The sequence below is a fragment of the Eublepharis macularius genome, chromosome 5, assembly GCF_028583425.1.
Source record: "Eublepharis macularius isolate TG4126 chromosome 5, MPM_Emac_v1.0, whole genome shotgun sequence".
NCBI classification, from domain to species: Eukaryota; Metazoa; Chordata; class Lepidosauria; order Squamata; family Eublepharidae; genus Eublepharis; species Eublepharis macularius.
Genome location: NC_072794.1, coordinates 132,246,239 through 132,258,406, shown reverse-complemented (window position 1 = coordinate 132,258,406; position 12,168 = coordinate 132,246,239). Strand labels below are relative to the sequence as shown.

Genomic DNA, 12,168 nt, shown 5'->3' with positions numbered 1-12,168 from the left:
TAAATGGACGACAGTATTCTACCTTTGCTTGCATGCAGCGTATTTGGCATACCTATGGGACCACCTCTCTCCCTATGTTCATCCATGTTAGCTTCACTCATCTGATCAAGGCCTCCTGCAGGTACCCCCCTGCACATGGGCAAAATCAACAGCTGCCTGTACATGTGCTTTCTCTGTGGTCACACCCACCTTACAGAATGGCCCACCTGATGAAGTCAGTAAAACCCCTCCTCTCCTGCTTTCCGCAAATGAGAGAAAACTGAGTTGTTCAAGAGGGCTTTTTTAACTTAGATAAGGAGGTTGCACTGTAAGGAGTTGGTCACAAAAAGATGCTTCACTAAAGAGAGAGGGACTGGGACTGTAGACATCACTATTATGTGCTACCATGTACTATTTGTTGCTTTAAGTATGATCCTTCTGGGTAGTTCTAGATTGTTGAAAATAGTCTTAGAATTGCTTATGCTCTTCCAGCATTTATTCAACTCTTTATTGGGTTTCTGCTGATGTTATATCTTTGCAAATTCATATTTATATGCCCTATGGCATTGTTTATTGAAATGGGCATTTTTTCTGTCAGAACGCTCCGGAACAATGTTCCGGCAGTTCTCAAAACTGCTCTCCTTGCTCCTGGCTGTTTCGGCTGAAACAGGCCCAAAACAGCCAGGATCGGACCCGAATTTGCCTGGAACAGGCCACTGCCAGGTGGGGGAATACTCTCCCACCTGGCAGAGGCCCAATCCTGGCTGTTTTGGGCCCAATCCTGGCCGTTTGGGGACTGTTTTGGCCATTTGGGGCCCAAAAGGGCCTAAAATGGTCAAAATGGGCCTAAAATGGCCAGGATCAGGCCCAAAACTATCAGAATCAGGCTGCTGCTGGGCAGGGAGTGTTCTCCTATGTGGCAGCAGCCTATTCCAGGCCATTCTGGGCCCAACCCTGGCGGCTTCTGGCCCTTTTAGCCCAATTTAGGCCCTAAATGGCCAGGATCAGGCTGCTGCTGTCAGGGGAGCGCTCTCCCATGTGGCAGCAGCCCATTCCAGGCTGTTTCGTGCCCGATTCTGGCAGTTTCAGGCCCATTTTAGTCCAATTTGGGTCCTAAATGGCCAGGATTGGGCCTGAAACGACCAAGATTGTGCCGCTGTTTCGAGCCTGTTTTGGCCCCTAAACTGCCAGGATCAGGCCTGAACAGCCAGGATCGGGCTGCTGCCAGGTGGGGGAGTGCTCGATTCAGGCCCGATCCAGGCTGAATTTGGCCTGATCCAGGCCAAATTGGGGGGCCCGTGGAGCACAGGAGTGCTCCCGGGGCGGCCACAACCTGCATGATGATGTCACTTCCCAGAAGTGATGTCATCATGCAAACTTATCGCACAATCCTGGGAGTGTGTGCACACACAGCACGCACATATATAGTGACAAGGGTACCACCTCCTCCCAGGATTGCCCCGGGTGAGAGTTCCCCCACTTCTTTATCCAGAAAAAAAGCCCTCATGTCCATGAAATTGACTGTACTAATCTACATAATGCACTGAGACTCAGTGAGGAGGGTGAACTATAAATGACATAAATAAATATAAATAAATAAAACCACCTGCCATCTGCATAAAGAGCCTTCCTTATCAATGTGGTTGACTTCTGTGCAGTTCCTTCTTTTGGCCACAGTTGAGCAGTGCACTGGCTGAAACCCCCTGTGACATCCTTCAGGTTTGTCACTTCCTGATATACAAAGGCCAACAGTTTGCACACACACGCACACACCATGGTGGCTAGATCTAGAATTTTCACGTATCAGCAGTATCTAAACTACGGGCAGCATTGTATCTCTGGAGAAAGCAGCAGAGGATGCAGATCAGGACTTCTGACACCAATCCAGTACATCTCGGTAATGCTTTTTAAAAGATCTCAAAGACGTGGGTGGTGGAGGCTATCTCTGCTTTTAAGCAGCCATGCAAGCATATCCTGTTAATTATAGAGCAGTTAGCACTGGATGCTAGGGTGGAGACCATCAATCACTAGTGACAGTCTTCGTTTCCAGGATCAGCCATATGCTGGTGCCTAGGGCACTTGGCAGCAGACCCTCTCCTTTGTGTAAAGGCCTCTGCTTGGCTCAGACTCAGACTCTGCTCAGCTTCCCATGTGCCACAGTGCAAAAGCACTCGGCAGCAACATAAACAGTGCCCTGTCACTGCAAGCAGAGGGGCTGCTGCAGCTACTGTTAGTGAGGTAGGACAAATGCAAGCAGAAAGGCTGTCTGTGCAAAAAACTATGGGAAGGCTGCTGTGCTGGGCATTGATTCTTCATCCTTCTCCAAATGGACAGACTAGAAAACATAGCAACAGCTTTTTAAAATATCCTAACAGTTAATTTGATAAAGGAATGGCAAACGTCTCTTGTGCTGTTCAACTACAAATCACAAACTACCTCAAAATCCCATTCCTTCATTTTCTGTCTCCATCACCCAGAAAAATCCAGGGACCACATACATAGGGTTGAAAAGTCTATTCCGTTATAAGGCTTGTCCTTATCCAGAAAGAATCAGAGTTCTATATATTTTCCCACCCTGGAGCACCATGAAACATACAAGCGCATGACAAATCCTCACAATGCCTGCAAATGAACTGGACTTTCTCCCACGGTGAGTGTTCAGAGCATATAAAAAACACAAGCATGACAGAATGTACTAGAGTCCATACATTAAAAGTAGGATAACTGTGCCACCTAGAATAATGGCCAAATTTGGGCCCATTACTGGATTTCACATTGTATAGTTTAAATGTAAAAAGGAGCAGACATTGAAAGGATGGAATGCCCATCACAGCTCCTTGGTAATTAATCAGTGTATAATCAAAAAAAGAAAAGTGCTAAAAAGAGAGGGAGATGGCAAAAAGATTTAGGCTATGAAATTAGTCCTGAAGTGGATGTTTATATTTGGGAAAGGGTCAATGTTCACCATACACTTTTCCCTAAGGGAAAATGTAGTTAAAATGATCAATCAATGGCATATGTCACCAAGCAGATTAGCTAAGATTTACAATATATCTGGTAATTGTTGGCCCTGTGGAATAGGCAACGCTTCTTTTTTTTCATCTTTGGTGGGAATGTCCTTGGGCAAGAAACTATTGCAAGATAATAATTTCAAGTATTTTAGATGCTGTTGGGTTCAGAATCCCTTACATCCCTGCATTTGTGGTGTTAAATTTTATTCTTAAAATTCTGTATGGTTTGTAGAAGTTAGTTTTATATGTCAGCGCCCCCACTCGTATTGTCTTTGAAAAATACTGGAAGAAAACTAATCCTCCAAACAAAGGGGAATGGATTAATATGTTAAAAGACTTGTTTTGTGTAATAAGATCAACTGCCTATTTAAAAACGCAATCTGTAAAAAATACTGAAATGTGGTATCAGATGATTCAAAAGATGGACATTTGATAGAAGAGCCGATTTGACTTTTATTTTTACTCTAATAAAAAAAAATCTTAAAAAAACAAAACCCAAATGCATGCTGAACCTCCCACAGCCACTCTTTAAGTTCAAATTACATGATGCACAGATGCAATCACAGATCCTCTACATAACATGTAATTAGGCCTGAATACCACCTGCTCTGGAGGAGATCCAATCCATGCAAAAAGTTCCTGTCGAGAGGTCGGTGGTATCAACAGCACTGTTGATGAATCTGCAGATTCTTCATTAACCAGAAAGTGGAGAACAAGAAATCTGGAAAGGATCTCATCAACTGTTTGGAAATCATCAATTCTAGGCACTGTAATTTGTGCAGGAGGATGTTTATGAAAGTCACTGTTGGGGAAAGTTCAAAGAGCTAAAGCTCTGGAGCTAAATAGCCCCACATTTTTATTCATGTGAGAAGGAATCCCTGGTGATGCGTATGTAGTGTAGCACCTAAGCTTGCCTCACCTAAGCAGCCTAATTTGTCTTTATTTTCCCCTCTTGCCCAGCCACCCTGCCAAGGTTTTATCATTCCTCTGCCTCTCTTTTCTTGCTTTATTCCACCCAGCTGCTTGTACTTCTGTCCCTGTTGAATACTTAAGCCATTAGCTAAGGGAGCTATAGCCAAGAGACAACAGCAATAGGCCTGGGAGGCAGCAAGAGAGGATGCATTCCTCTAATGGGCTGTGTTGCCCGCAATGCCAAGAAAGCGCCACGCTGGAGCTACCCACCCAGCTGGCCTGTACAATCATCATGCTATGGCTCTTCCAGCAGCTCAAGAGAGGGGCTGGGCCTCTCTGGTCAGCTGCTTAGCTCCAGGTCTGTAAAATGAACTGACAAGAAAGCAGATCCCTTATAACTAGCCCTTCCCTGTGAAGCCTAAAGGCCATGCAGTGGAAAAAGACTCCAGACTGGAACAAGGAACAAAGGAAGTTAAAGGGAGGGAGAAGCAGAAGACCAGCTGTAACTGAAGGATGCTACCACTAGCTAGATCAAGAACAAAAGGATGGACTCAGCAACATAGCAGCTGTAAGGTGCGATGCAAACATCAGCTGTCACAGTGATGCTGGGATCAGAAAGGGATAAAACCTCCCTACACTAGATGCTAAAGTCACTCTTTCTCAGCCTCGCCTATGTTCACAAGGCTGTTGTGAGAGTAAACCACCACTCTAAAGCTCTTTAGAGATCAAAATGCAAGACTGTTCTGAGAACACCGAAGCGCTTCTCCTAGGCAAAGGAAGAAGCTAAGAACCTGCAACTTGAGACCAGAGACTGCAATGTGAAACCAGCTGACACACAGCCCCTCCCCAGAAACCCCAGGATTGGCCAGTTCAAAATTACACCAGACACTAGCTAGAAATCAGGAGATGAAGGAATTCTACTCTCCAACAGCATTTCAAGCAGACTAAATTCCAGCTATTTTGCCACAGCAAGGTTTGAATCAGAAAGAACTTTTATTGGATTGTGTTTACTCCATACTCATAAACGAAACAAAGAAAATTAAGTTAAAGAAACTCAAGCTCTGCACCAACAAATGTTCAAATCTTGGATCTCATGAGCATTATTAGTAACATTTATGTACATTTTGCATGTTTTATTTTGCTTGAGTTAGTTATGAGGATAAGGAAAGAGCCTTACACGGCTTTGCACGCCAGCTCTTCCCTGCCCACCCAGTATTCTGAGAATTCACTTAACTAGTAGTTTCTCCATACATTTTACTCAAAGTGGCTTATAACAAGATCAACAGAAACAGTAAAAAATATTAAAAACCACTAAAAACAGTAAAGAACTAGATAACAATCTAACATATCATGAGCCAAATCAGCAATTTTCTACGAAGTTCACAGCCATCGAGGATTAGAATTGTTTTAAGTGTTAAATGTCTCAGGATGCTGAATTTTGTATCTCATACCAAATTCTGTGACTGTGTAGTAAGATGATAAAACTGTGAAACATACAGGACCTGACCCAAGTACCACAGCTCAGTAACAGCACAGGATTTTATTTATTTATTCTGGAAGAGACCAGCAGGGTCACTAGCCGGACCCCTACTGACATAGGAACGACAACTATAATATCCCCAACAAACAGGTATCCAATCAATGGCTAAAAACCTCCAGTGATGAAGAATCCACCACCTCATAAGAGAGACTGTTCCAGTGTCAAACACATAGCACTTACCAGGAAATTCTGCCTTAAATGTCTTGTCCTTCGCTGTAATTTATATCTCTTAGTCCCAGTCCTTTATCCAACACAACAGAGAACATATCTGTCCTATCCTCCACAGGACAATCCTTTACCTGTAGATGGTAGCAATCATCTCTTCTCCAACCTAGTGTCTCTTCTCCAGCCTAGAGATTTCCAACTCCTTCATCCTCTCCTCATAGGACACGGTCTCCAAGTCCCTCACTAGCTTTGTCATGCTATGCTGGACCCCTTCTGACGTATCAACATCTTTCCTAAACTGTGGTGCCCAAAACTGAACACAATACGCCAAGTGAGGCAAAATCAAAGCAGTGTAAAGCAGCACCAAAACCTTATGTGAGCTCAACACTACACTTCTGCTAAAGCAACCTAAAATCCCATTCGCCTTTTTTTACCACCACATCACACTGCTGGCTCATATTAAGCTTATGTGCCACTAGAACGTCTAAATCCTTCTCATAGGTGGTACCGCCCAGCCATGTTTCACCCGTCTGATATTTATACAACTGATTTTCATTACCCAAGTGCAACATTTCCCACTTGTCTCTATTGAACTTCATTTTATTTGCTTGTGCCCAATCCTGCATCCTATCCAAGTCCAGCTGCATCTTATTTCTATCCCCCAATGTATTAACTACCCCACCCCAGTTTAGAATCATTCACAAACTTGATGAGCACATTCTGTTCTCCCTCATCTAAATAATTTTTAATGATTTTAAGCAGCATTGGGCACATGACAGAACCCTGAGGCACCCCACCTGTCACCTCCCTCACCTCCCTCCAGGCTGATGGGAACCACTATCACCTTTGAGAATGGTCTCTTAACCAGGCCATCATCCACCTAACAGTTATAGGGTCACACTTCTCCAAATTCTCACTAAGAACATCATGGGGCAGGGGCACCATGTCAAAATCTTTACTAAAATCCAAATAGACTACATCCACTGCATATTACTGAACCACCAAACTAGTAACTCTATCAAAAAAAGAGGGGGGGCGGGGGCGGAGAGATAGATCCCATTGGTCTGACATAACTTATTCCTACAAAAATTGTGCTGAAACTTAACAATCACACCATGCCTTTACATTTACATGCAGATAATCTCAGGACTAATCCCTGCTGTTAGCATTAATGAACTATGTGCACCAATGAACTGGTACAAGACAAAGCAGCTTCTGATACTTAGCCCTTTCCAGGGTTTTTCTTTTCGGGAAAAAGGTAGTGGAACTCAGTGGGTTGCCCCCCGGAGAAAATGGTCACATGGCTGGTGTCCCCGCCCCCTGATCTCCGGACAGAGGGGAGTTTAGATTCTAAACTCCCTTCTGTCTGGAGATCAGGGGGTGGGGCCACTAGCCACGTGACCATTTTCAAGAGGTTCTGGAACTCTGAGCAGAACCACAAGTGACAAAAGGCACAGATTGGACACTTGTCTGCTTCCCTCAAGTTTTGATGGGAAATGTAGGCATCCTGGTCTCGCAGCTTCGCTCTCTGACTGCTGTCCAATGGACTTTTCAACTGTCACTTGTCCAACATTCCGCCAAACTGCCTACATTTCCCATCAAAACTTGAGGGAAGCTGACAAGTGTCCAATCTGTGCCTTTTGTCACTTGTGGTTCTGCTCTCTGTCCCACTGCGTTCCCGCTGAAAAAAAGCCCTGGCCCTTTCAAATAACTCCTCTCTTGTGAAATAAGACAACTTATAACTGCAGACTTACTTTGACATCTTGTTCAAGGCCGTGGATGAGCTCTCCATCCACTTGGCCAGTCTGTGCCACACGAAGACTGCGTCGTTCTGCCTTACGCAGACGGTACTGCAAGATGCGGCAAGTCTTACTGGCTTGGTCCAGCTGTTGCCGGAGCTCCTGTAGTTGGTAGACATCTTCCTCCATGTAGACATCTCTCATCTCCAGCATTTCAGCACGTAGTTCCTCAATCTCATCCTGAGGGGAAAAACAGACACAATAGTCAAGAGATGGATAATGCAGATGTCACAAAACCACAGCTTCTAACCTAGTGTATTTAATGTGGGCATTCCACATAGGCTCAAGGTCTCCCGTCAAGATGTGTACTTTGTCATTACTTTTAAATCATTCCACCCATCTTTCACCCCCTTTTTCTTTCACAAACTCTTCTGCTACAAAGTGTATCAACTGGGAAAGGAGCAACAGTAAGAGGGGCAGTAAGGACATCTAGGAAGGTAGGTAACATCCTTGTGACTCCTGACTCAAAATAATTTTGATGTATTCTAGACCTGAGAGGAGAGACTCTTTATGCTTGAGACACTTTCAGATAAACACACTCCACTCCCTATCCCAATTACAGGTAGAAGGTTCTTCCTCTTTTGCCCTCACAAATGCAAAAGTCATCAGAAGAAATGGTTGCAGGAAAAGGAAGATAGCTAATAGGGGATGTAGCCTCCTATTATTGACAGTAAATAAATATTTATTTACATGCAGGACCTCCGCAAAAATTGAAAGGGGGGATTCCAAGGAGCCATGCTGGACTTCCAGCCCCTTCCCTTGCAGAGATCCTTCTGCTCTGCCACCTTCTCTCCAAACACCATTGCCTTTTGCACCCCCCTCCAAAGGGGAGGTGGCGGCAAAGAGGAAGAGTATTTGATGGAGGCAAAGGGGAAAGATCTTTTGGAAGTAGGAGGCAATCCAGATGGACCATACGGCATGGTGGATCAGGGCCTTGCAGCAATTTTTAAAGATCTAAATTCATCTGCAAAATAGCTTCCTGTGTTGGTGGGCCAGAGAGAAATGGGGAGATTCCAGGGAGCCACCTCTTCACACATACCTCTCCTCCTACCCCACTAGGACTTCAATGCTGCCACTGAAGAAAGAGATAAGGGCCTTTTCTGTATCTGTCCAGAAAATGCTTTTTTTTAAAAAACCGAATGTATTTTTAAGGGTTCCAAGTGGCCCCTATCCACAGATCAGGGCCACTTGTCTATTAGTATATGATTTAAAACATTTTTATGCCACCTTTCCAAGAAAATAGTATCCCCAAGGTGGAGAACATTAAAATATTAAAACATCGAAGCATTGAAACATCATTTAAAATAATATATCAAATAACTCAACAACAGTGGGGAAGGCAATGGCAAACCGCCCCATAAAAAGTCTGCCAAGAAAACATCATGCTACAATATAAGGTTGCCAGATCTCCTTGTCCTCCCAGTGGGAGGTAGGGGATCCGGCATGTACATTTCTCCCTTCTTCCTCGTGCATGCACATGCGCTCCCAGCCCACGTGTGCTCCTGGTCCATGTGATGACATCACTTCCCAGAAGTGACATCATCGCACAGGCTGCAACCACCCTGGGAATGTTCCTGTGCTCCACAGGGAGCTGAATCAGGCCGGACTGGGCCTGAATCAGGCTGGATTGGGCCAGAATCAAGCCAGATTTGGGCCAATTCAGCCCGAATTGGGCTGCTGCGGAGCACAAGAGCGCTGCCATGCTCCACAGCAGCCTGGTTTGGGCTAGATTGGGCTCCCAGGAAAGGCGCAGCACCACCCAGGAGGGCGCCCCTGGGAGGCGCATTCCTCCTCCACCGGCCAGGTAAGCAAGGGTGGAGGATGGGAGTGGGGGCTCTCCCGCTCCCAGTAGGGGACTGGCAACCCTACTACAACAAAACTATGGAGGGCCATTAACCATTATTGGGGGTATGCCAAACAAAACAAAAAATTCTTCTCCCACTGGCAAAAGACAATGCTTGAGAAAGGTAAGATGAAATCTCCCTGGGGAATGAGTTCCAAAGTGTTGGTACCGCACTTTCTCAGGTTGCTACCAGTCTAACCTCATATGGCGGGGGTACTAGAAGCAGGCCCTCCAAAAATGATGAGAATGGATGGGTAGGTTCACATGGGAGAAGGCGGTCCTTAAGGTATGCTGGTCCCAAACCATACAGGGTTTTAAAGATCAATACCAGCACCTTGAATTTAGTCTGGGAGCAAACAGGGAGCCAGTGTAAATAGAACAAGATGGAAATACACAAAGAGCTGTTCTTCAAAATAGGGCATAATAAAAAACAGAGTTGGAATTTCATTGGAGAATGAAATTACAAATACTTATCCCTTCCACTATCCAGACTACAGCCTGTACCTGGTCTCTGATGCACTCCTACAGGAGAAAAGTGCTGGAGTAATATTCCACTACTAGAATCCCATTATGTATGCAAGTCTTCAGCTTCCAATGAAAATTTAGGATTTCCCAAATCCTACTTCCAATAAATGTAAGTTATCAATGTACCCCTTAGCCCGCCAGAACCCCAAATACATTTCAAGGACAATGCTAACTTTCCCATTGTAATTCCGGACTCTTCACCAACTTTCAGAACTACACATGAGCAACAAACAATATATGAGATTAACATCTACAAATCAGCCACTTACAGAAAAAGATCAGGAAAAATCCCATACATCAGGGTCTCAATCCACCCAGTACCAGAGTACAACCGGAGAATGCCAATATAAGCGAATTGGTCCCAGGAGTTCAGAAGCACTGTATATACCACACATGCAAAGCTAGGTTAAAAGACTGCTCAGGTTACTGCACAGCAGGAGAAAGGCAACAGAATGCCAGTTCGGGTTGTCACCTAAAGAACTCTTCAGTAAGGAACCCACTGTGAGACCACAGGTAAATGACGTACTGCCTGTGTGAAGAAGCCACTCCTGTCACTGTGTGTGCTGTGTACTGCATCAATGGCCAAGACAAAGACAAAATTATTAATTTCAAAAAAAGAACACTGCATTTTAATACTAAACAACGAACAGGTGGCAAGCCTACCGCCAGTCATGTACTTTGAAGAAGTGCTAAAATTACTGTGATGTATTTCTCCTGCAGAGAAGACAGTGCCTCCCCACCCACACACACACAACAAGGTGGTGTGCAAATGTATAGTAGAGAGTCCCTGTGGAACCCAGGAACACCAGCAGAAGTAGAGCACAAAGAGGGAACGAGGCATAAATACCACTGACAGCAGCTTAAATGATCATATATTATATACAGTCATCTTGCTCTGCCAGGCCATGAAAATGAGCCAAAGTACATCCAAGAGGCAGTGGCATACAAGAGAGTGTAGTAACAGTGCTTTCTCTAGTAGGCACGCTTCCAAAGTTGCAGTCAAATTGCCACAAAGTTGTTCTTACTTCATCTAGGAAAACCAGCCCAAAGAATTATATATATGGACTCAGCAAGGCAGAGAAAACAGGGCAACAAAGAAATGAGACAAGCCCTTTTATATACCTTCAGAAATGTCACGTCCTGTATTGATGGGCTGTGAAACCACTCTTCTCCCAGTGGACGGGCTTCATTCTATACTTAGTGTTAGAGCATGCACTGTAATATAAGATCTGGAGTCCTGGTTTGCTAGACTGCCTTTGTCCCTGATACCAAAAGAGAGGCAGATTGCCTCTCCAAAGCTTCTATGTGTGTCTTTTCAGCTCAGGCTTATTCATGGTGCATGTGCACACACATGCACACTTTAAAGCATCTTCATTAACCACCAGTCCATAGAAGCTGTTAGCTAGAACATCATATGCATGTTCTTAAACCAAGCACCCTACTATTTGCAGCAATGGAATTCCAGCTGTTTTCAGGGGTTTTGTTCTTATTGTCACATCTGTGAACTATTGCTTAGTAAAACATGCTCCCACTCTGTTGGCTTTCCGCAAACTATGCAAAACTGAATTATTCAGGAGCGCTTTTTTACTCAAGTAATAGAGCTGTGTGTAAGAAATGGCTCAGAGTGATGCTCTGGTGACGGAACAGGGACTATAGACTATACTACTGGTTACTGTCTACTGATGTAGCTATGTGCATACTGTGTAGTTTCCACGTTGTTTAATGTGTCACATCAATTACTTATGCTTTATTTCAGCAATATTTCATCTCATTTTCAAATTTCTGCTATCCATACCCTTATCGTTTATTGAATGCCCCAGCCACTGATCATATTGACTTACACTGTGTAATCCACCTTGAGACTCTGTGAGAAAATAACAATGCTGAGTCATAGGGTTCTGTTCTGAGCTTCACCTCCCCCTTAAGTCATTTGCAGGTCACCACTGTGTCCCTTTCCATAAAAAATAGACAGAACTAGAAATACATTCATTTGTTTCCTAAAGAGAGCAGACAATATTGTCATTGTATGGGCTTGGTTCATTTACCGTTTGGTTTGTACATTGTTTTATGACAATTAATTGGTTGCATTAATTGTTCAGCTTCATAACGTAAAGATAATATTTTAACTATCTGTCAAACTGATAACCATTCTGCCTCTCCTCACTGGTGGCTGAGGAACTTGGACATTATTCTTGCATTTTCTTTAGACCAACCTAATTGAAGACTGGTTGTTGTGGATTTTCCAGGCTGTATTGCCGTGGTCTTGGCATTGTAGTTCCTGACGTTTCGCCAGCAGCTGTGGCTGGCATCTTCAGAGGTGTAGCACCGAAAGACAGGGATCTCTCAGTGTCAAACTGTCTCAGTTTGAAATCTAAAGCCCTTCCCCTAATCAAC

At 44.2% G+C, this 12,168-nt stretch overlaps 1 protein-coding gene across 1 annotated transcript in view; it reads right to left on the bottom strand.

Moving 5' to 3' along the window:
* The window catches only part of SOGA1 (suppressor of glucose, autophagy associated 1), a 105,140-nt gene that overhangs the window by 68,861 nt on the left and 24,111 nt on the right, over positions 1-12,168 (bottom strand). Inside the window, exon 2 of the mRNA XM_054979207.1 lies at positions 7,362-7,586. Coding sequence (XP_054835182.1) covers positions 7,362-7,559 — 198 coding nt within the window. The 5' untranslated portion in view covers positions 7,560-7,586. The remainder of the gene's footprint in view (positions 1-7,361; positions 7,587-12,168) is intronic.